The 25,660-nt window shown below is 40.8% G+C and overlaps 1 protein-coding gene across 1 annotated transcript in view; it reads right to left on the reverse strand.

Annotated features, from left to right (window-relative positions):
* The window catches only part of QRFPR (pyroglutamylated RFamide peptide receptor), a 132,862-nt gene that overhangs the window by 34,849 nt on the left and 72,353 nt on the right, over positions 1-25,660 (reverse strand). The window contains exon 2 of the mRNA XM_030199621.1: positions 7,504-7,662. Coding sequence (XP_030055481.1) covers positions 7,504-7,662 — 159 coding nt within the window. The remainder of the gene's footprint in view (positions 1-7,503; positions 7,663-25,660) is intronic.

Raw genomic sequence — 25,660 nt, forward strand, 5'->3', positions numbered from 1 at the left:
TTCAGCATTTTTACTATTATTTCCTTCTCAAAATGTTATTCTCTGCTGCTGGGCTGAAATGTCTCTAATAACCTGCCCAGGACTTTGATGAGGGTCGGAAAAGCTATGCACCAGGAAAGATTTTCCTCCCTAGATTCATAATATTGGGAAGAGTTCAGAATATGGAGTTTTCAAGACCTTCAAACACCACTTGCTCAGGAATGAAATAAAACCTTGATTACAGAAGAGGATATTAATCATTGTATTGAAACTGCCATCTGAATCATCAAAAAAAGGGTGCTAGTATGGTTGCTTTAAAATATATATGGATGGAAGAAATTAAATATATAAGAACATTTATTATATATTAAGGTGAAGGGAAGAAATTTAGGGGCCCTTTTACAACAGCAAGGTAGAGCTACCGCGGCATTGGCGCATGCCAATTTGGCACTACTGCTGGCCTACTGCAGGAGCCAGCGGTAGTGTTGCCCTCAGCTTGCGCCATTTCCGGTGTAATGGGAAATTGTTTTATTTTTAGAACCGGGGCTTACCTGGCGGTAATCAGGTATGGTCGCTCACAGCCCGGTTACCGCCAGGTTAGTGAGGGAGCCCTTACCGCCTCCTAAATAGGAAAAGGCCACACAGCAAGTATGTACTTACCGCACAGCCATTTCCTTTTTTTCTGCCTTTTACCCTCTGCGGTAAAAGGAGCCTCAGCACACTGCAAATCCATATGCCGACGCCACCACAGGGCCCTTTTTACCACAGCTTGTGCTTAAAACATATTACATTTCACTGGGTGACGAGAGAGTTGGATTGAGGGAGAGCACTAGATGTTGTGTATTTAGATTTTAGCAAAGCCTTTAACACAATTCTGCATAGATGACTTATGAACTGAGTGTCATTGGTATGGGCCCTAAAGTGACTGACAGGGTTAGAAATTGGTTCAGTGGAAGGCAACAGAGGATAATGGTAAATGGAGCTCACTGAGGCCCAGATACACAAAGGTCCCTGTTAAGAATCCATATGTATTTCCAAATCGGTAAATATTACCGATTTGGAAATGCAGAGGGATTCCCAAAGAGAATCGCATGCAAATGAGCTGCTTCTGTGACCTAGTCTCTCCTGCCTGCGGGGGGGGGGGGGGGGGGGGGGGGGGACGACCTTCCCACCTCTGTCACAAGGCAAACTCAGCAGCAGCAATGCCTGGCTGGACAGGGCTAGCAGACAGTGTAGTTTTTTCTTTTGTGCTGGCTGTAGGCAAAGACTTTTCTTCCCTCTCCCTCTCTCCCTCCTCCCCTTGCTTTTCTCTTGGGGGGGGGGGGGGGCCTTTGCTGATAAAAGTGCTTTGCTCTCACATCTTCTGCACAAGAGGACCCTGGGGCTGAGAACTGTCAGGACTGACACCTTCAGACCTCCTGTTAATTTTCAACAGTAAAGGCAGGGGTTGCTTCTGTCCATAGGGTCGGAAAATGGCTATACATCGCTTTGAATGCACATTCTTATAGTAATTAGTTCATTATAATAGCTTTGCATAGCTTTGCATTCCGTTTTCGTTATCTGCTACCATGATAGGAAAAGAGTTTGGAGAACCCTTTTGTGCATGTCTTGTTTTACTCCTTGCTTGCTAAATCGGCTAGAACTGGTATGAAAACCACACTGCTGGCTCATTAGGTTTAGTGCAGCTGGACCTGAGAAAAGGGACATAACCAGTGGTGTGCCACAAGGTTTGGTTCTTGGGCTGGTTCTTTTCAACATTTTTGTAAGCGGTATTGCTGAAGGGCTGATTGCCTCTTTGCAGACCATGCCAAAATCTGCAATAGGATTAGACACCCCTGATGGTGTGGATAATGTGACGAGGGACCTTGTGAAGCTGGAAGAATGGTCCAGAATTTGTCAGCAAAGACTTAATGCTAAAAAATGCAGGGTCTTGCGATTGGGCTGCAAAAATCCAAGGGCATGGAACAGTTTAAGGGGTGAAGAACTTGTACATGAAAGAGAAGTGAAACTTGGGTGTGATCGTATGTGTTGATCTTAATGTGGCCAAACAGGTAGAAAAGGAGATGGCGAAAACTAGCAGGATGCCTGGGTGCATAGGGAGAGGAATGGCCAGTAGGAAAAATGAGGTGATGATGCCCTTGTATAAGACTCTGCTGAGACCTCATTTAGAATATTCTGCACAATAGAAAAAAAACGCGGTGATGGGGACACACGGTTAACTACGGGGAAGGGAACAGAGCCTGTGGTGATGAGGCAGAGACAGGGACAATCTTTGTCCCCCATGCTATTCTCTAAAAGCTTAATACTAGCCTTAAACAGGCTATTCCAGCTAGATGGAACAGTATCTATAAAATGCTAGTATCAATATGTGAAAACTTAACACATCTTAGCCAACTGGCAACTGAATTTAATGATTAAAAAACTGCAGAAGCTGCTTTTGGATTTAAATGAAGCACTGTTGAATGACATCATTTGTGTCTTGTCTGCCTTTGATGTGGCAACAGAAGTCATGTCTGCTGATCAGACTCCTACCATTATGCAACGTCCTTCCATCACTTGCCCAGTTGCTCAAGCATCTTACTGTTGCTGCAACAGATTCATCCATTGTTGCTGGCATCAAGGAGCATTTCCAACACTTAATTGACACTTATTTTCCTGTTCATCCACTATACTGTGTTGGTTCTCTTCTACAGCCAGGTCTGAAAGACAATCCAGTTATCTTCCCAGATGATGTTAAAACACAGGCAACCGAATCTTTGAGAAGGTTGTACCAAAACCAGATTGAAATGGAAGGCTCAAGTCCATCAACATCAACAACTCGGGATCCTTCACAATCCACATTCCCAGAAAGCGTCATATCTGTGGAAGAGCTCCCCTCCAAAAGAATGAAAATAGATGTAAGCAGTGCTTTTATGGACCAATGCCTCCTTTGAAGGCTATTGTTAATGAATTGGACAGTTATTTATACTTGAGTGATGCAGACGATGATGTTTTGATTTTTTTGGAAAAAGAAGCAAAAGTGCTGACCAAAACTGGCAAAACTTGCATGGGGGATCCTGTGCATTCCTGCTACCAGCACATCTTCTGAGAGGACATTTTCTATTGCAGGAATGACTGTGAAAGACAGGAGAGCTAGACTGAATCCTGAGATTGTTGATAACTTATTATTCAACCACAGATTAAAAACTCATAACAGTACTTCATAGGGCATATTTTACCTCTGTTAGGGCTTGCACAGCGTGTTGTATTTTGTCACCATGGCCATTTTAACAGGGTGGATTAGGGTTCCTTGAGGTAGGAGAAGTCAGATATTGTTGGGGGTGAAAGGGTAGAGGGTGGTGGGTTGTGGGGGGGAGGGTGTTATTTCAGTTGCTCAATGTTATTATTGTTTTTTATTTATGATTTATAAACAATATTCTTCCATTTTATATTTTAATAAAAATATTTTAAATATAAAATAATAAGTGTTCAAGGCTTGTGCAGATGAGAATAGAGCTCGTGGGGATGGGGCAGGTAAGGGGTCAGAACCTGCAGGGATGGGGCGGGGACAGGGACAAACTTTGTCTCTGTGTCATTTTCTAGTGTACAATTTATTTATTATTTATTTATTAGGATTTATTTACTGCCTTTTTGAAGGAATTCAGTCAAGGAGGAGTACAGTAAGAATACATCAAATATGAGCAACAGGCAATTACAGCAGTAAAAATATTCAAATAACAATACAAATTACGGCATAGTATACTACTTACAATGTCAACACAATACGTAATAGAACATTTTAATTGATAGTGAAAGGCATAAGCAAAGATGGAACATATAGATAAGTATGAGAGTAAGAAGAGTTAGAAAGTAAGGTGACTAAATTAAAGTAAGTTGCACATGAGGTCAGAGAGATGGTTAAATATTATCTCAGCTAGGGTAGGAGTGGATAAACATGTCCTGCTGCAGTATGTGCAGCCCTTGTCATTCTTTGTGTGTGTGAGAGTGAGACTAACAAGTTAGTTACTTCTTCCATTAAAGGCCTGATTGAAGAACCAAGCTTTCACCTGCTTTCTGAAGTAGAGATAGACCACACCTTCAAAAAGATATGAACAGGATAGAATCGGTCCAGAGGGCAGTTACTGAAATGGTCAGTGGTCTTCATCATAAAGTATATGGGGACAGACTTAAAGATCTCAATATGTATACCTTGGAAGAAACGCAGGAGAGAGAGATATGATAGAGATGTTTAAATACCTCCATGGCATAAATGCATAGGAGGCAAGTCTATTTTAATTGAAGGAAGGTCTGGAATGAGGGGGCATAGGATGAAAGTGAAAGGAGTAACCTGAGGAAATCTTCATAGAAAGGGTGGTGAATTTGTTTAATGACCTCCCGGTGGAGATGTGTCTGAATTCAAGTAAGCTTGGGACAAATACATAGGATTTGTAAGGAAGAGGGAGGGATAGTAGATGACATGGATGGGCAGACTGGATAGGCCATATTGCCTTCATTGTTTCTTTGTTTCTGTTAATTTTATTGTAAACTGCTGGGCTGAGAGCCCTCGCTAATCATGGTACATCAAACTTGTGTAATAAATTAATACATTTGTGACACTATAAAAGAAACTATACTATTATTATTAGATTCTTGATATACTGCCTTTCTGTGAAGGAACCACAGCAGTTTACATTTTACATACATTTACTTTTTATGTTCCTAGTGGGCTCACAATCTAAGTTTTGTACCCGGGGCAATGGAGGATTAAGTGACTTGCCTATGTTCACAAGGAAATGCAGTGGGAATTGAACCCAGTTCCCCTGGTTCTCAGTCTACTTCACTAACCATTAGAGGCCTACTCCTCCTAAACACTTAAAGTATTTTTTGATATTTCAGCTGGCAATTTAAAATTAATAGCATTTCATATATAAAGATAGATAGATTAGATATTATTAAGAGGGGCAATTCTATAAATTGACACCTCAGTCTAGGCAACAGAGAAACCACTGGAGTGGAGGAATAATAGCCCCTACAAAATTGCCACAAGCAATGGGAAAGAGTAGGGTTGGAGGATGAATCTTCCAACCTAGGACACTGCACACTGGTACACTGGTTGATTCTCACAAATAATGTTTATTGAATGAATAGCTAGATCTCAGCTATTCATTCAATAAACACTTTTTGCGAGAATGAACCAGTGTGCAGTGTCTTATGTTGAAAGATCCACCCTCCAACCTCACTCTTTCCTGTTGCTTACCTCAGTCTAGATCCCCCAATGCTGTATTCTTAGCACCAATTCTATAACAGCATATGGTGTCAAGATTCCATTAAAAAATACTAGCGTAGGGTCGACATTGGCACACCCATACATAGGCGCACTCTATAATGCCATGTCTAGGTGAACCAAGTGATGTGCATGGTTTAGAGTATTCTATAAACTGCACACTTACCTGGGAAAAAGCCCATAGCCCACCCATACTCCATCCACATGTATGACCCACTTGTAGTTAGGTGCTATAGAATAGTGCTCAGTGCACATAGGCACCTACCCGTCAATTAATGGCACCTTTGATGTACCTAATTTGTGCTTACCTCTAGGCACCACTTTATAGAACCGATCCCTTTTTCACATGCATGCATTTTAATAGATGCATGCTTTGAGAAATGCTGTTTGTTGTAATACACTAATTTTTGTCTTTAATGTAACCACAAACTCTTTAGAGAGGTCTATAGCAGTCAAATAATACCACCTAATAGTTCCAACCTACAGAAAGCATCCCTTGGAAATCCAAATGCCCAACCCAACAAACTCAGACTCTGTTACATCCTCAGGCTTATTTTCAAAAGAGAAGGGCGTCCATCTTTCAACACAAATCGGGAGATGGGCGTCCTTCTCCCAGGGTCGTCCAAATTGGCATAATCGAAAGCCGGTTTTTGGCATCCTCAACTGCTTTCCGTCGCAGGGATGACCAAAGTTCACGGGGGCGTGTTGGAAGCGTAGCGAAGGCGGGACTGGGGCATGCCTAACACATGGGCGTCCTCGACCGATAATGGAAAAAAGAAGGGCTACCCTGACGAACACTTGGGTGACTTTACTTGGTCCATTTTTTCTTACAACCAAGCCTCAAAAAGGTACCTGAACTGACCAGATAACCGCCGGAGGGAATCGGGGATGACCTCCCCTTACTCCCCAAGAGGTCAACAACCCCCTCCCACCCTAAAAAAAACCTTTTTAAATATTTTTTGCCAGTCTCTATGCCAGCTTCAAATGTCATACCCAGTTCCATGACAGCAGTATGCAGGTCCCTGGAGCAGTTTTAGTGGGTGCAGTGCACTTCAGGCAGGCAGACCCAGGCCCATCCCCCTCTACCTGTTATACTTGTGGTGGTAAATGTGAGCCCTTCAAAACCCAACAGAAAACCACTGTACCCACATGTAGGTGTCCCCTTCACCCCTTAGGGCTATGGTAGTGGTGTACAGTTGTGGGGAGTGGGTTTTGGGGGGGCTCAGCACCCAAGGTAAGGGAGCTATGCACCTGGGAGCAATTTCTGAAGTCCACTGTAGTGCCCCCTATGGTGCCCAGTTGGTGTCCTGGCATGTGAGGGGGCCCAGTGCACTATGAATGCTGGCTCCTCCCATGACCACATGACTTGCATTTGGTCATTTCTGAGATGGGTGTCCTTAGTTTCCATTATTGCCGAAAATCGGGGATGACTATCTCTAAGGATGACCATCTCTAAGGTTGACCTAAATTTCGTGATTTGGGTGTCCCCGACCGTATAATCGAAATGAAAGATGAATGCCCATCTTGTTTCGATAATACGGGTTTCCCCGCCCTTTCACCAGGACGTCCTCAGGAAAACTTGGGTGCCCCTTTCAATTATGCTCCTCCAAGACATCTAGTGCTCTGCTAATGGTACGTGGCAAATCACGGTTGACATAAGGAATCTTCAATCAGTGCTTAGCATATGTGGTCCTGATGGAAGCAATTTTTAGGCAGAATATTGAAAACAAGGTTGCAAGGGACCCTGAGAGACCATCTAAGTTGTCATCCTGCTCCCAGGTAGGGTCCCATGGATCTGAACCATCCCAGATAGGGACCTCAACCTTATTTTAAAAATCTTTAGTGACCGATGATCCAGCACCCTTCTTACCTGGCCCTCCAAACACAGATAACAAATTCCAGTGCTGGACTTATCTTCACAGTTAGAAAGTTCTTCCTAATGCCAAATCTCTGTTTCCCCTGCTGCTGTTTAAAACCCATGAGTTGATATCTTGTCCTTTCCCCCAAGCCCCCTTTATTCTATCCAGTCACCCTACCTTCAGTATTCTCAGTATATTCAATTCATGAACCTATCCTCACAGATCATATTATCCAGGTCTTCAGTATATTGCTCTATTCTGCAGTTTCTCCAGCTTCTGCTATTATAAGTATACAGTTTCTCGAGTCCCTGATTGGTGTATTCTACAGTGAATTGGAGTTAGAATCTAAGGCCCTGTCACATTTTGTTCCACTGGTGGTCTGGAATCCACTCTAACACATACCTAGCATTTTGTAGGCTCTCTTACTGGTGTACTTCTTCTTCATCTTCAGTGGGTGCACTATTCCCTGGTACCTTTCTACTGCGATGCACGTCATGGTCAGGGTGCTGGCCACGATGGCTGTGGTCTGAATGAAGGGCACCATCTTGCACACAAATGGGCCTGAGGGAGAAAGGGGCATGTTTTTAGTGAGCAGAGATCAGGCTTCGTCCAGGAATATCATCTATCGGGTGCCACTGTTAGTGCTTTGCATTTGTTAGCAAAAACCTTCTCAAGCTAATAGAGTTCCGTTAATCATATGCTGATGTTTAAGATAATGCTTTTTAAGAAAAAGTGAATGGAGTTTGTAGCATTCTGACATAATGAATCCCTGGCTCCAGGGATGAATAACACATATCACCTAGATCTGGATCTCAATAAATAGATGAGCCAGTCTTGGGATTTTTCAAAACCTGTTTTGAACAGTTCTGGAGTTTCACTTTGTCAAAAGTTTGGTAAAGGGAGTTGATAATCCAGACCTGATTTGAGTTTCTTTCTGACTAGGATCCTTTCACCCTGCACGTTCTGGATACATAACTTTTCATTGTACATTTTAACTTTATTGTACATGCCATATCCACTGCAGATACACTGTTACACACTCTAACTGCATGGTAGATAAGCCTTGTAATGTACCAGCAGCCTCTTTAACCACAGTACTTATAATGCAGTGAGTCTGCAAGACACTAATTACATGTCAGATACACAGGAAAATATTTCCTGCACAAATCTGGCTGTTTAAACTACAGATCATTGTAGCTACATTGTGACTCAAGAAAACAATTCAACATTTCAAGAGTAACCTCCAGTCCCATTATAAAGTCCTGTACTTAGTGTAGAGACCCTAGGGTCCTGATCTAAGGGTACCCTAGAGGCACTACTAAAATTATATACTTTTGACTTTACTATTGCCTCCCTGGCTGTAGAAAGAAGGATGGTCCCCTTTGACTAGTAATACAATGAGGGGAGGGTACTAGTTTTGGAGGGAGCAAGCTAGGGGTATAAAATCCTTTGTACATTTCAGATTCTTGTCTTTGGCTCCTGTCTCCTCAGCCACTGGTCTGCATGTGAGGAAATAGTCCATCCAGCCCAAAGGCCCTAGCCGACTAACTACAGCAAAAGTATGGAAGAGAATTCTGGCACCCTAGCCAGAAACAACCTCGGAGCATATAGCAGTAACAGCAGTCACTTTTTTTTCTTCTCTTTCTATCCTATGCATTATATAGTTCCTTTCTGTTTTCTTGTTATAAATTATACACCGCTGTGATTTTGAACAAAAGGTAGTATATCAAGTCACAACTAAACTAAACTAAACTTCCATAAGTTGCACGTCACTTGGCAACATGCCCGTGAGATGCCGCGCCCCCCCTTACAGCGCCTAGCACTTACGCACATAACTGGCAATTATTGACACCAATCACATGCATACGCACCACTATTCTATAAACTAGGTACACTAATGATACCTAAATTTAGGTGCCTTTCACATATCACTAAAAATAGGTTAGGTTGAATATACAGGATGTTGCATTTCCATCTCGATTGCTGCAGGACAAGATGGGGGCCTATATGATCATCCCAATGGTTTGAAATCAGTAGATTACCTTCTTCTCCCCTCTGCAGAACTTCAGAGTGCTAAGGGGTCCTTTTACTTAGCCATGGCAAAAAGTGGCCTGTGGTAGTGTGCACATGTGAAATTGGCGCGCGCTGGGCCATTTGTTTACCACAGCTGGAAAAAGGGCTTTTTAAATGGGGCAGTAAATGGTCATGTGCTAAAATTAAAAGTAGCGCATAGCTATATAGTGCTTGAGCCCTTGCCACCACCCATTGACCTAGCGGTAAGGGCTTACGCACTACTCATGCAGTGATTAGGTAGCATAAGCCAATGTGGCCGTGCTGCTGATTACTGCCAGGAAGGCCCCCCTATGGTAGAAAATAGAAAAATATTTTCAACCACGGAAAACAGTGTGCAGTAATTTCAAAACTACCACAGGGCACCGACACTAACCCTGCAGTAGTTTCAATTTGGCGTGCGCAACCTGTGCATTAGCCCTACCGCTGCTTAGTAAAAGGGCCCCTAAGTGTTTTATGAAGCTGACTCTTATTTATTTATTTGTTACATTTGTATCCCACCTTTTCCCACTTATTAGTAGGCTCAAAGTGGCTTACATAGTTCGGGAGAGGTGACCCTCTGGAGACAGGCGAGCAGGCTTCCCATACTACTTTCAAACCACTACTGATAAATTAGTCTCCAGAACATTAGAAATAATAGAAGTTTATAAATTGATCATTAAAGGGCTGTCTGGCTGGACATGTGAGCTAATTATAACTCATATGTACTATAGACCTGAAATCTGTATAATAAGACTGTACAGACAGAAATGACATGTCATGCACACAGATGCTGGGAAATCAATTCCTCCACAGAGTAAGCCAAAAATCGAATCTAATGTTATCTGTTTTTAAAATTATTTTATTTTTGAAATTTTAACAAAACCATCACAACTATGTAGCACTTGTTAACAGTAACATAGAAAGAACAAGGAAAGGAAAATCAATAGGATAAAGAAAAAAAATTAAAAGTGCAATAATAGAATTCCTTGTTATTTCAAATTAGCCCGCAATGCATTGTAAAGGAGGCGAAATAAGTATCAATTGGAGACATAGGGGCCCTTTTACTAAAGGTTCCACCCCCAGCATGTGCCATTTCCGGTGCTCCAAAAATATTTTTAATTTTTGTTGCTCCAGTGCTTACCCGGTGGGTTACTACCGGATTAGTGAGGGAGCCCTTATGGCCACCTCAATGGGTGGCGGTAACTGCTCCCCCCTGAAATGGCCATGCGCCAAGTGGTTCACTTTCCGCACGGCCATTTCTTTTTGTGAAAAAAGACAGTCTGTTACCTGCTGCTGTAAAAGGGGGCCTCAGCGTGCAATAAAAACACATGCTGATAATAGCACAGGCCCTCTTTCACTGCAGCTTAGTAAAAGGAACCCATAATTAGGAAAAAATACAAAATACTAAAACAACTTAACAACACCCTACTTCCCTAAACATACACATTTCACTAAACTTCAACAGCAGCTGAGCAGATGATCCAGACATCTTCTCAATATCAAGAAATGAATGTAATTGTTCTGGTAGAAAGAATATGTGTTGAGCATTCATATATTTCACCAAGCATTTGCTTGGATATCAAAGGAAAAATGTTGTCTAATGCTACATTTGTATCCCACCTCTTTAGTCCGATAGGATCGCCCAAAGTAGTTTACAGTGCAATTTCTTAAATACATATGAATTATATTTAAATTGTATTTATATAATCAATAACAAGACATATATATATATATATATATATATATATATATATATATATATATATATATATATATATATATACTTAATATACCGCTTAACTTATAATGATCGAAGCAGTGTACAATATATTACAATACATATAAAATTAAAGTAAAAACAAGACATACATAATACAAACAAATTCAATCCATCCCATTCAATCACAAATTGTGTTCTGCAGAGAAGCTAGTGTATAATACTGTTGCCATCTAATTCAACACGAAAGGCTTCCTTAAAAAAGAGAGTCTTTAGCAAGATTTTAAACATTTTTTGAAATTCTCTTTTGCATTGACATAATGTGGGAGATGATTTCATAAAAATAGTTGCCAAGTAAAAGAATGCTTTTTTGAAAGATGGTAATACTAATCTATGATCCTAAGTAGGGATATAAGAGATAGTTAATGAATATAGGTAATTTGGTAGTTGAGTGTAATATGCCTTATGGGTCAAAGTTAGTAACTTTCTAAGGGCCCTGTTTACTAAGCCACGCAAGAGACACTTTAGCATTTTTAGCACGTGCTAACTGTGTAGGTGCCCATAATATTCCTATAGGCGCCTACACAGCGCACGTTAATTTTGTGAATGCGCTAAAAATGCTAGCACACCTTAGTAAACAGGGCCCTAAATTTTATCCTATAAAATACTGGTAACCAATGAGGGAAAAGGCTTTCCTAAGGAAGTTGGTATTACATTAGGTTGACTTCCATGTCCAGTAATCCAACATGTGACAGTTATATCAATATTTAGAACAAGACGATGTTCCTTTGACCACTGTGATGCTGCTAATAAGCAATGTCAGATCTAAATTTAGAGAATCAAATTTAGGTGTTTATTTTCCAGCTAATTAGGAGCTTATGGAGAGTATACAAATTGTGGTAATTGGTGTTTTCACACCACAGGTACTATTGCTGGGTAGCTTTTCTGATGGAATCAGACGCATGTTTTTGTCCCTTAAGAGTCGTTACCACAGAATAAATGGAATGGCAGATATAAGACAAGCCAGAGGAGGGGTGAGAGAGTACTAAGGGAAGCGGGGTATTTCCAGTGCTTATCCAATAAACTGTCATTCTAGCTTTTATGCATTGGGGTATTTTATTGATGTTTATAGATTAGAACCTAAACTCAGAAGCCCTATTTATGAAATGCAAATGAGAGCTGGTATTATTGCTTGGTACTCTTTTGCAGAGGAAACAGCTTTCTGTTACTGCAAACATGATGTGGAGGAGCATTTTAGAAAGGATGTCCAACACAGGGGCACAGCTACGTGGGGCCACGGGGGCCTGGGCCCCCATAGATTTGGCCCTGACGACCCTCTCGACCCCCTTCCCGCCACCAACCCACCGTCGCCTACCTTTGCTGGCGGGGGACCTCAACCCCCGCCAGCCGAGGTCCTCTTCTTCCTACGTTCTGTTTCTGTGAGTCTGACGTCCTGCACATGCCAGTTTTCAGACGTCCAAAACAAGAATAGAGCTTCTAAAATAACCACCATAGTATCAGTTAGTATCCATCTCTTTCCAACTGGTACCAAGAAGAGCAAGGAGGTGTTGAGAAAGTGCCCTCAGTAAAAGTCAAAATATATTTAGGAAATGCAGATTTTGACTTAGCAATGGTTTAGTTCAACGTAAAAGTCTATGGCTGGTACCTTCACATGTATACACTCAAGCCACCCCTGAAAGTAGAAAATAATTCTTTCCCTCTCCACAACCTCCCCTCTCCCCTCCCCTCCAATAGGCAAATTTTGCTTCTCCCTCTTTGCTCCAGTATAATTCCAGTGCCATTAAAAGCCTGAGCAGAGATTTATGGACATGCTGCTGGCTAAGTTGAGTTTGTTCTTCAGCAGCAACTTCTTTTTAATTTATGGAAATTATTTCCTTTGTTTATATTGGCACAGATTACAGGATGATGAAACATGTTATTTTCCGAGAGCACTGAACCAGTCGATTCAGGCACCAGAACTTTGTTTGGCTGGGTCAGATCTGTGATTGGTTTCCTGGCTGTGAGCTTGGCTGTGAGCAGATTACAAATTGCAGATTAACACATACTTTTTTCAGTATTACTTGTTTCTTTTTAAATTACTTCACCACTATAACCTAATTGTTTTAGTCTGTGAAAATTCAGTGTTCACAAAATCACTCTGCATTGCTGCAGAGATGCTGACACTGAGCTACAGAAGCATCCTTACTCCCCCCTTGAGATTGCACAACATCCCTAGCCACAGGTATCACTACAAGGTGGCAAGTGCCACAAACTACTACTACTACTACTACTTAGCATTTCTATAGCGCTGCCAGGGTTACGCAGCGCTGTACAAGTTTAAACATGGGGAAGGACAGTCCCTGCTCAAGAGAGCTTACAATCTAAAGGTAAAAACTATGTAGTCAGTGTAGGTATCAGGAATGGGAAGGTGGTTAGGCACCAAAAGCTTGCCATCCCTTTACCACCCCAGTTTTTGGCAGTGTGTCCAGTACTGTCCCGACTACTAGGGTGGCAGAATTTGGGAGGTGGTGCTGATGCAGCAGTTGCAAACATGCCAAATCACGTGCATTAGATGTGTGGCACATGCATTTGGCCCACATCTCGATCTCACATGCTGAAGGATCCTCCTCACACATATTCATTCCCTGCTCCTGCTCCCCTCTCTGATGGTCCAGTATCTATCTCTCTCCCTTCAAATATATCAAATAGTAAAGAAACTTGAGAAACTTCAAGAAACTTCTCTTCTCCCCATTCCCCTGGGTCTGGTATCTCTTTCTCTCCCCCCCCCCCCCCCCAGGGCCTTCCCTTTGCCATATCCTGCCTCCTCTAATGCAACTTCCTGTTTTTGCATGGGCAGTGTGCAACAGAGGGAAGGTCCCTGGGTCAGTGGTGGAGCACAAGTTTGAAGGACTATGGGATGGGGATGGGAGGGAGAGAGAGGTGTTGGACTTGTCAGGGGGGAGCACAGGGGAGAACCGAGGTCATCCATCTCTAAGGTCGACCATCTCAACATTTAGGTTGACCATCTCTAAGGACCTAAATGTTGAGATTTGGGCGTCCCGACCGTATTATCGAAACGAAAGATGGATGCCCATCTTGTTTCGATAATACGGGATGCCCCGCCACTTCACGGGGATGTCCTCAGAGATGGGTGCACTTAGAGATGGGTGTCCCCGTTCGAAAATGCCCCTCCACATGAATGACACTACATCATCCTGAACAGCATACATTCTTGTTATTTAAAACATGCCAACTGGATATCTCAAGTGACATCGAGAAGCGGTGTTTACATAGAACAAAAACAAATTATGCGATGCACCATTAACCTGCATAAAATGTAATTTTGTTATATAACATGTGAAATCAAAAAACTCATGCAGAGAATATTTGCACTGATAATTAGATACTGACAGTCTCCAAGCTCACGTTGTATTTATGGATCGGGTCGGAGATAGAGCACATTTCAAGATAAGTGCTGGTTTTCTGTGCTGTGCTATTTGATAGTAGTTGCTAAGCACACCAGATTTACATGCTTGCTGCAAGTGAAAAGTGAGAATTGAAAACAAAATTTAAAAATATAAATGGGAGGTTTTTTTTACCAATGATTGGTCTGATTCAGTAGGCGGCTTTGGTACTCATGTCAGAATGACTGAATGGAATGGACAATGCTTAGTCTCTACTGTATGAACCTATGAGTACTGAGGCTTTATCCCTCCCTTTTGGAAAAACAAAAATAAAAATAGAAATATGAGAAAAAAATGATACACTGAGATATCGTAGTAAGAAGAATTGAACAGTGTATCTGAAAGAATTTGTACATGTTAAAATTAGTGTCCACAAAATTTTTTTGTTTGAAGCTGAGCTTTGTTGGTGGAACCATTCAAAGTTTTTTTTTGTGTTATTGAAACTAAAATGGAAGTAGGATGTATATGTCCCATGGGTTAGAACTTAAAGTAGTGCTCATTGAAATGCACTTTGGAACAGACTGCACATTTTTCAACCCTATATGATAAATTCAGCAGAGGTAATGGCTGAAAAACTATCAAAAATGGGAGAAAACTAAAGTGAGGGGATGAAAAGAGGAAGGAGAGCAATTAATTCACAGAAAGGGGCAGTAGTCTATTTCCATGTTTGGCCCAGAGGGTGTGAGTGTGTTGAATTTGTAGATTAACTTCTGTTCTTCTCTAAGTTTTCAAGAAGTTCCTCCCCACTGCTCCTACCTAACCTCAAACCCACTGCAACACCCTTGTATATCTTCAGATATTGACAAATCAACGCAAACCTAACTCTTAGCTTACTCCACTCACTTCCACCATAATAATCATATATACAGCCTAGGCCATATCTGTTGCTTGTAATAAGTGATACTCTTTAACCAATCTGAATCAGTGTAATCGTCTGCCTTGGTGTGACGACACTCTTCAATTCAAACTGAAACGCTGTAATTGTATGTCCTGTTGTATGTAAGCCACATTGGACCTACCATTAGGCGGGAAAATGTGGGATACAAACGCAATAAATAAATAAGTAAGTAAGTAAGTAAAAGATTGTCAAAGTTGCCTCTTCTCCAATGTGGTTTAAAGATCTTGTACACCAGGAAGTTAAGGTAATCTATGGAGTGATTCACTGTGTTCTTCCAGTGTATAATGATGGGAGCACTTTCAATGTTCCTATTGATGCAGCTATGATGTTCTATAATCCGTGACTTAATCATCCTGTTAGTCTTCCCAGTGTATAGACATTGGCATGGACATTGGATAATGTTCATGACCTGGGATGAGTTATAATCAGATGTGTGTTTTAATTCATACCTTTTCTGGGTTGTAGGGTGGATGAAAACCAATGTTTCCCATACATGGTGACACACGCTTCACGTGCCACATTTCTGATATCTCAGAAAGACCTCCTGTGGTCCAAGTCTGAGTTCAGGCAGGGTAGATGGTACAAGTTTCTCCCTAAGGTTTCTCTCCCTTGAATAAGCTATAACCAGCTGTTTGTGCCTAAAACACTCATGACGTTCCAGAATGTGCCTATATGAAAGTTTCTTATACATACATTTGCCTAATTGCAGCTTTTATCTGTTCATTTCTCTATGCCAAAGTTAAGATTGAGAGACTGCTTCAGGAACTTTTTCTATACAAGTTGTTCAATAATTAGACTTGATGTGTGTCATTTTTTATGTTTGCTCCGTATTTGAGCTGTCTTTTTAGTATTTACACTGTATTCATTTCGTACTACCCTAGGCAGTTTTTTCGCATGTTTTTTAAATTGTTTGATTGCAGCTTTTATATTTTAGTCTCCGTATGTGGAAGTTATGATTGAGATACTGCTTCAGGACTATATTTTATATACACTAGTTGCTCATCATTCCACTTTGAGGTGTGCCACTATATACTCAGCATTTTTGCTGATATTTATTTCAAATATATCTGTTTGTTATATTGCAGCTTTCCAATTCAATTTCTTTATGCTAAAGTCACAATTGAAAGACCGCTTAAGAACAGACTCATGCTGACAAACTCGAGGATCTAGAAAATAGGTCCTGGCGTGGCAACTTACGTTTGGTCGGTATTACAGAGACTGTGACTGACTTGCACCTGCAGTCATCCTTAGAATGTTGGTTAGCAGCTGAGCTTCCTATGCGTGAGAGCCTAGACCCAGCTCGTCTGGACCATGTGCATCAATTGGATCAGAATGTGTCCAGAGTGCTGCGACCACGGGTGATCACTGTGAAATTGCACTAATATGTGCACAAGGTGGAAATACTGAAGCAATTTAAATCGAAGAGAGACACACTGAAGTATGTCGTATATTCTAGGATTACTGTAGGATATTCTAGGATTAGAGACACACTGAAGCAGTTCGTATATTCTAGGATTACTCAAAGGCATTGATGGAATCCTCTATGTGCCTCTTTGGTTGAGCACCGGATGAGATTCATGTTTTTGTACCCAGCCTTGCTGAAGATTTACCACGAGGGTCGTTCGAAAGCTTTTGATTCAGTGATGACAGCTCAAAACGTTCTTAACATCATGCCTTCAGCATCAACATCTACACCATGATGTGTGCTACTTGCGGTTCAATATATTTAACATGAACCACTGCTTCTGGACCTTTACATTTATTTATATGACAAAGCGTTACATGTTATGGGAGGTCATGTTCTTGGTTTGTTAACATTGGTTTTGTACTAGGGGTTGAGGTCCTGGGAAGCATCATATCCATGACTAGCCATCAATTTTGGTTTAGCCAAGACTTGTCAGTGTGGATGGAGCTAGAGTTATGGGGAGTAGTCTTAATGAGGGGGGTAATGGGGGTGAGGGGGTGGGGAGACTCTATGCATTAGGTATAATGAGGTTTTGGGTCATTTTCCAATGTGTTTGTACAGGAAGGTTGTTTGTGACAATGTGCCACTTTAGGTTTTCCATGCAGCTTTCTTTTGCCAGAGGGAGGGCAACGCTTTGGGTCGTGGCTGGGGTCCCGAAGTGCTATCGGTGCAGGAGCATAGATCTGAGTTCTCCTGTTTTTCTATTTCACATGGGTGATTCTCCTTTGTGACTGATATCCTGGAACGTATCTGAAATCAACTCACCAGTGAAGAGGCAAAAACTCTTAACACTATTAAAACATCACCATGCAGATATTGCTTGTCTGCAGAAAACAAAGTTAATGGATGTGGAGCATTCAAAGCTTTGGCATGCATGGGTAGGTGAAGTTTATTTCTCCTCTTCTCCTACAAAGTGAGCAGGTGTCAGAGCGGTGGCATGATGGGATTTGCCGTGTGAGGTGTCATTGGTGGTGAAAGATGCACACAGGAACTATCTTCTCCTTTTGGTGAACTATCAGGGTACATCCTTTTCTTACTTATTAGTGGCATACGCCCCCCCTCCAAAAAAGATTATGATCATATCTTTTTCTGGTGAGTTATTAAAGGTGGGACTTACAGACCCAACACAAATGTTAGTGGTAGCGGGGGATATGAATCAGGTCTTGGATCAGCAACTGGAGTGATCTGGGGCGGGGATCCTACCTGGACCTGGGGGCGAATTGCATGGGGATCCTTTTTTATGTTCAACTTTAGGATTAGTGGACCCCTGGAGCCTGCTCCATCCTACGGAACATGATTATACTCATCAATCTGAGGCGCATAATACACTTTCATGCATAGATTATATTCTTGTATCTCAATCTTGTTTTTCAACAGTTCAGACAAATGAAATTAGACTTACTGAGGTCTCGGACCATGCCATTATTTGGGTTGGCCTGAAGTTGAGTGGGCCCTCGGGGTCATTCCATGTTTGGAGATTCCCAGTTTATTTAGTGGAAGATGCAGGGTTCTTCTTCCTTCAGAAATGGCAGGATTTATAACATTTAATGGACAGCACTAGCAGGGCCCACGACTATTTTAGGAAACAGCAAAAGCTGTGCTGTAGGGGGACATGATTACATATGTGGCCAGGCCACTCACATAAAGTGAGTAACTCAGGGTATCTTACACTTAGAAAAGAAATATACAATGGCTAAGCACGCATACAGTAAACACCCTATGCTATACACTAGGGAAGCCCTTAAGGCTAACTAGGCTGCTTTGAATGCTCTTATCCATGAAAGAACTAAGAAAATGTTGCTGTGTCGAAAATGTAGATATTATCAATATGGCAATAAACCAGTTAAATTGTTGGCGCACATGACAAAGAATTTCCATGGCTCCAGATGCATTTCAAGGTTGGTGGACTCCCAGGGAGGTATGCATACTACTCAGGAGGAGATTGCTTCTCAGTTTTTTGACTACTTTAAACATCTTTACTCCTCCGTTGAGGATAACTCTGGACCCCAGATTTCTGAGTATTTAGAGGATGCGGGTCTTTTGGTGCTGTCCCCGGAGGCCCAGTCTGGCTTGATGCCCCCTGGGGGCTAAAGGAATGCAATTGGCAATTAAATAACTAAAGAATTGTACAGACACCAGACCGGATGGGTTCTCCCCAGAATTCTTTTTAAATTACTTGCAGTTCCACTGTTGGGTCCTTTGCATTCTTATTACACAAAATCCATTGAGAAGGGAGCTTTCCCACCTCGAGCAAATGAAGCCTTGCATACTCATGTCCCTAAACCAGGTAAGCCTGGTCTGTACTGTGAATTTTACTGTCCCATTTCATTGTTAAATGTAGACATTAAGATATTGGCCAGAATTTTGTCTGTTTGGCCAAAGTTTTACCGACTTTGATTGGGGATCATCAGGTTGGCTTTCTCACCTCAGGTGTCCTATCTCTGCAAAAATAGCTTTTTTGTTCTTTGCCAACTACGTTCAATATGCTGCTACTTTGATCCTTTCTCTCCTGGTTTCAAGACATGATTACTGCAATATCATATATCTTGGTTGCTCATGTGCTAACCTAAAGAAGCTTCAGTCTACCCAGAACACAGCTATCAAGTTAATCTGCCATGCAAAGAAATTTGATCACATTATCCCCCTCTTACAAAAATTCCATTGGTTACCTATAGAGCAATGAATCACTTTCAAACTACTTAAACTAACCTTTAAGGCCTTTAGTTTAGGACTCTCTGATTACTTAGCATCCTTGACCATCCCTTATTTTCCAGATGGCCTCCTCCGCTCTATAAATGATTTCCACTTGGTACTTCCTGGACCAAAATCTGCTCAACTTGAATTTACACATCATTGTGCCTTTTTCTTTGCCGCCTCTTTCTTCTGGAATTCCCTCCCTCTCTCTATTCGGGCCGAACTATCTTTCAAAAATTTCAAGGCTGATATAAAAACCTGGCACTATCACCAAGTCTGTAACACAACCACTTGATGTGGGATGCTTTCGTGTGGTTTTCAATGATCTTTCCCTCCTCCTGTTCCCCCAGTCCCACCTCCCTTTCTCCTCCTCTCCTTACTCCATCTTTCTCTGCTATTCTACCTGTGTATTATGAATTGTTGTGTATCTTTCCTATCTTATATTGCAGTTCTTTTCCTACTTTTATTTTAAGTTATATTATGTACACCACCCAGGTCTGCCAATTAGTTTTGGTGGTATATTAAATTTTAATGAACTGTAAACTGCAAACTTTTAGAACCTGAGGCACAAAGTTTACCATGCTTGCAATGTTTGCTTTAGACCGGTTGTAGCCAGTCTAAAGCAAACGCTATTTAGCATCTAATGCACAAAAAGGTTCTCCATGGCTTTAACTGTGCGCCATAGCAGTTACTGATGATCCAATGCATATGTATTACAATGAGCTCATTAGTATTGAAGTAAGCATTCCGTGCAATGCACAGATGTTTCCATGCGATGCACAGAAAGGAGCACCTACCTTTAACATGCAAAATTTTCTGGCAGGTCTAGAGCTGTCATATGAGGGCAACTTCTGGGAGGAGCAGTCTGCTTGCATTTTTCAATAGTATTGGAATAGGACCAGGAGAAGCAAAACAATGTCGGAGAGCAGAGAACAGCTTAAAGGGGTGGAGAAAAAAAAACAGACAGCCAATCGGCTAGTGAAAGCTCCTATGATGTCAACTAGGGGGCTTTCAGCAAGGATGCGATTCCCACGTGTCCCAGCAAAATCAGTCAGGGGCAGCCTGAGGGAGAGCGAGTAAGCTGCAGTGCAGGGGAAAGGAGAAAGTGCAGCAGCGGGACAAAATGATTCTTGGGCATGTGCAGAACATGGACACTTACTGAGAGACTGTTCTGCGCATGTACTAGGTGCTTTCCCTACTGAGCCCCTTGCAGAATATCCGTGTATCTCGTTTGCATGTGATTTCCTTTGAGCATCGGTCGTTGTTTAGAAATCAGTAAGTTCAACTCCAGCTATAAATGCATGTGGTATTTAACAGTGACTTTTGAGCATCTGTTAGGAGGTGTGGATGTGGGATGAGCATGGGTAGGTCAGGGTTGTGCCTAGCACTTAGGGGCCCTTTTACAAAATGGCAGTAGGGCTACCGTGCTTGTAGCATGCGCCAAATCAACACTATTGTCCAGTTAGCACATCCACCCAGCGGTAATTTCGAAGTTGGCACGTGGTTTAAATCTTTACGTATTCTATAACACTAATTAAGTGCATAATTGCCATTATAGAGTTTACAATTAGCTCACACACTTTAGACACCTAACTTTACTTCCAATGGGTGTCAGTTTGGCTTGCCCCCCTCCATATCTAGCTTGCCCCACGTCACAGTCCCAAACCACATTAAGCTGCTTAAAGCCTCTAAAAATTCAATAAGTAACATGTTGCAGCCCTTCAGTGGCACAAAATATTTACAGTTGCCCTATAGTATTAGTTCAGAAACTAAAATTAGTTGAAAAAGTCATTAAAGCAGAAAGAATACCTGAGAAATGTTTATAGGTGCAAGACTTCCAAGGCCCCTTTCTTATGTTAAATACTAGTCAACAGATCAATAATATTTGAGGCTGGTATTGTTAGCTGATTAGGAGACTGAAATAAACTTCTTTCTATTTCTAATTTATTTTTTTAACGTTGCATTGAATTTACACAGCACTTGAAAGGTCCACAGGTACTTTAACCAGTGAACTTTGCACCAATTCTCAAATATGTTCTTTCTTAATCACTTGATAAATTGCCACAGTTCCGGCGAGTTACATAAACATATATAAGATATATAACAGATACAGTGTTGTGACAAATCAGTGGCTCCCACTAAAAGACTGAGAACGGCAAATGTCGTGAGGCAGTTCCTGAAGAAGTTTATTCTGGTGAAATGGAGAAACTCCATAGAGTGTGGCCTGAGAAAGCTAAGTGGGTTTTTTGGATGGCGTAATTATATTATAAAAGTTTGAAATTAAAAGGACAAACAAATTGAAAAAATTATTGGAGGAGGAGGATTTTTTATGACATGATAGTTAATACAGTTTAGCCTAATTACTTATCAGGTGACTGTTATACTTTATCCTCCTGTAGACCTCCCTTGTCAATGTGTAAGAATTGATCGGTGTAAACTAGTAATAAGACTTAAAAATATTTGGTATACACACAGATACCCTGACATCGCTAACCTATAAGCATACAATTCATCAAACATATAACATGTCTTTAGAGTAAATCTGCAGCAACACCATACATCAGATGTGCCACTAGTAGGGGCACTTTCTTACACATTATGGGTAAAATTCGACAAAGGATTTGCTTACACTTACATGTACATTACTCACATAAATCAGAGTAGGGCTCCCTCTTTATCTGAACACACTCACCATTCCTTATTCCCCACCACGTCTCATTCGCGCTTTAAATGACCACAGGCTTGTTTTACCAGGTCCAAAGTCTGCTAAATTGGAATTCACCAGAAATCGTGCCTTCTTTTATTCTGTACCCTCTTTTTGGAGCTCACTTCCTCTTCATATCCATGCCGAGACTTCATTAAATGCCTTAAATGCGTTAAATGCCTGGCTTTATGCACAAGCCTTTGAAACCACCTAAGCAGGCTGTGCCCTGAAAATGGCAAGGACAAATCAAACTATTGTATACATATAAAGTATTGCATACCATCTATAATGAGTTTATCTTGTTGGGCAGACTGGATGGACCATACAGCTCTTTATTTGCCATCATTTACTATATTATTATGACACCACTAACTCCAGTCTCCGTTCATTTTATCTTGCTGCACCATATGCCTGGAATAGACTCCCTGAGCCGGTACATCAAGCTCCATCTCTGGCTGTCTTCAAACCTAGGCTAAAAGCCCACCTTTTTTGATGCTACTTTGAACTCCTAACCCTTACTCACTTGTTCAGTACCCATACCCATACCCTTATCTCTTATTTGTCCTGTTTGTCTGTCCTAAGTAGATTGTAAGCTCTGTCAAGCAGGGACTGTCTCTTCTTGTTCGAGTGTACAGCGCTGCGTACGTCTTGTAGCGCTATAGAAATGATAAGTAGTAATAGTAGTACCAAGGTAGAATGTTATACCATTTAGCTCGTTATTATTTTGCTTGTCTAGTCTATTTTCCTCCTACTCTTTGCTTTAATAGTGTGTTGGCTTTGCCAGTACATGCGATCTTTCCTGTCCAAAATGTAGTTCTTTTTCATCTTCTACCTTCTATATTTTTTGTAGTTTGTAAACTTCTGTGACCTGCTAGTTAGCTATAGTGGTATAGCAAATTTTTAATAAATCATAAATCATTCTATCGACCGGAGTAACTAACGTGCCCTGTTTACTAAGCCGTGCTAAAGGAACACTAGCGTTTTTAGTGTTCACTAAAACTTAATGCGCACTAATGCTAGAGACACCCGTAGGAATATATAGGTGTCTCCAGCATTAGCGCGTGCTCATTTTTAGGGCATGCTAAAAACACTAGTGCAACTGGGCCCTAATACTTGTAATAATATACAAAAAATAAAGTTTGTTAAAGTAGCAGTAAAGTGGTGTGGTAGCCATGTTAGTCTACTTTTAAAGGTAATATATAGAAATAAATCAAAACATAGAAAAGAAAATAAGGTGATACCTTTTTCGACAGCCACCTAATTTGAAACAGAAATTAGTGAAAAGCAAAACTCCAAATACAAGCTCAAAAAGAAGAGAATGGCACACATCCCTGCAGTATGCCTAGCTGCAAACTGTGCCAACACATCTCACAGGATCCTACAATCACTCACATGGGAAAAACATTCAGCATAAAGGGATCATTTACATGCTCGTCCTCAAATGTGATATATATCATTCAATGCAAAAAGTGTGAAGAGTGCTATATTGGAGAAACAAGTCAGATGCTAAAGACGAGGTTCAATTTACATAGACACAATATTAAACATTCCAATGCTAACCAGGATGCCATCTCTGAGGGACAGTACTTCACAAAACCAGAACACTTCATCAACGATTTTACGGTGAGAACACTAAAAACAAATTTTAAGACAATCCAGGAACGTAAGACCTTTGAAATCAAAATGATGAAATATTTTGACACCCACCAGACAGGACTCAACAAAGATTTGGGTTTCCTAGCCCATTTCAACCATAAAATTATACTGCTTTGTCATTCTCTTATCTAGCATCCATCTCTCCCTGACTCTCATCCACTCAGCTCTTCCTGTGAGTCTGTCATTGGAATGCTACTGCTATTTGTCAACATTTGCTTATTTCCGATCTGAAAAAGAAGGGTTACCTTTGAAAGCTAATCAAAAGATGTATTATGTTAGTCCAATAAAAATGTATCATCTTATTTCCTTTTCTATGTTTTGACATTTCTATTTATTACCTTTAATAGAAACTACCCCCAAAGACACTCTATATTATATCTTTAGACTGGGCACCTCGGGATCAAATGTATAAATACACTTTAATAAATAAAATAAGCCTCAAAAGCCCAGGGTACCAACAACTTAGGACACCACTGCATTGGCTAACATCATAGGCTCCACCTACCTCCGAAAAAACCCACAGAGTAAAAACTTCCAAAAACAATATAATTGGAAGAAAACCTCTGTAGGTAAAAAACGAGAGGCAGGATGTCAATTAGCCTATGATGTTAGCCAATACAGTGGTGCCCTAAGTTGTTGGTACCCTGGGCTTTTGAGGCTTATTTTATTTATTAAAGTGTATTTATACATTTGATCCCGAGGTGCCCAGTCCCAAAGATATAATATAGAGTGTCTTTGGAGGTAGTTTCTATTAAATATTGACACTCTTACAGTTCTTTGATTTTTGAGTATTTATTACCTTTAAAATAGCAGAAACTACATCCACTCAGGTTTCCTGAACATTTAATTATTAAACAAATGAAACATCAAATCTCCTGATAGGGGAGTACCACAAGGCTTTTTTTTACCTCACTATCTTACAAGGAGTCCAGTTACTATCATTGGTTTCTGAGAAGAAGAAAAAAAGAATCAGTGAAAAAAACTCCCAATACTGGAGAAAAATAACTGATTACAAAAAATCCTCAATCTCTGGTATTAAACAAAAATCCCCCAAATGGGTGAGTCTCACTATTTATTTATTTATTTATTTATTAGGATTTATTTACCGCCTTTTTGAAGGAAATCACTCAAGGCGGTGTACAGTAAGATCAAACATGAGCAATAAGCAATTACAGCAGTAAAAATATTCAACTAATAATACAAAATATAGCATGGTATACTACTTGCAATGTCAACACAATACATAATAGAACATTATAATTGGTAGTGAAGGGTAAGGCAAAGTTATAACATATAGATGGGTAAGAAAGCAAGAAAAATTAGAAAGTAAAGTGACTGATTTGAAGAAAGTTGCACATGAGGTCACTAGATCATGAAAGGGTTCTACTAGACAATAATTTCAAAAAATAACCAAAAGTAAAAAAGCATGCATGCCAGCAATAAAAGACGAAACTTGTCTTAATCACGGATGATAACTTTGTGTCTGATTCTTTCTAGAACCACAACTGCATCCATTTGCAAGCACCCAATCTCCACATCCTATTTTCTTGCCAGAAATCCTGCTAGAGATCTCCAATTACATAAATCTGGCAGTGCACTGCTTTCCAGATGTATGTCCTCAACAAGGTCACCTTGTTTCACAATAAGAGGGTCTTCTAAAAAGACGTGCTAGCGTTTTTAATGCACGTTAATGATTAGTGCATGCTAAACACTAGAGATGCCCATAGGAACATATGGGTGTATCTAGCGTTTAATGCATTCTTATTTTTAACATGTGCTAAAAATGCTAGCGTGCCTTTGTAAAAGGACCCTTAAACTTGCTGCTTCAGGAGGAAACCTTCTGTACAGAACTTTCAACTTGGGAAAATCCACTGCTTATTTTTGTAGGATAAGCAGCATAAAATTTGTT

This window comes from Microcaecilia unicolor, chromosome 4 (genome assembly GCF_901765095.1).
Source record: "Microcaecilia unicolor chromosome 4, aMicUni1.1, whole genome shotgun sequence".
Classification (NCBI taxonomy): Eukaryota; Metazoa; Chordata; class Amphibia; order Gymnophiona; family Siphonopidae; genus Microcaecilia; species Microcaecilia unicolor.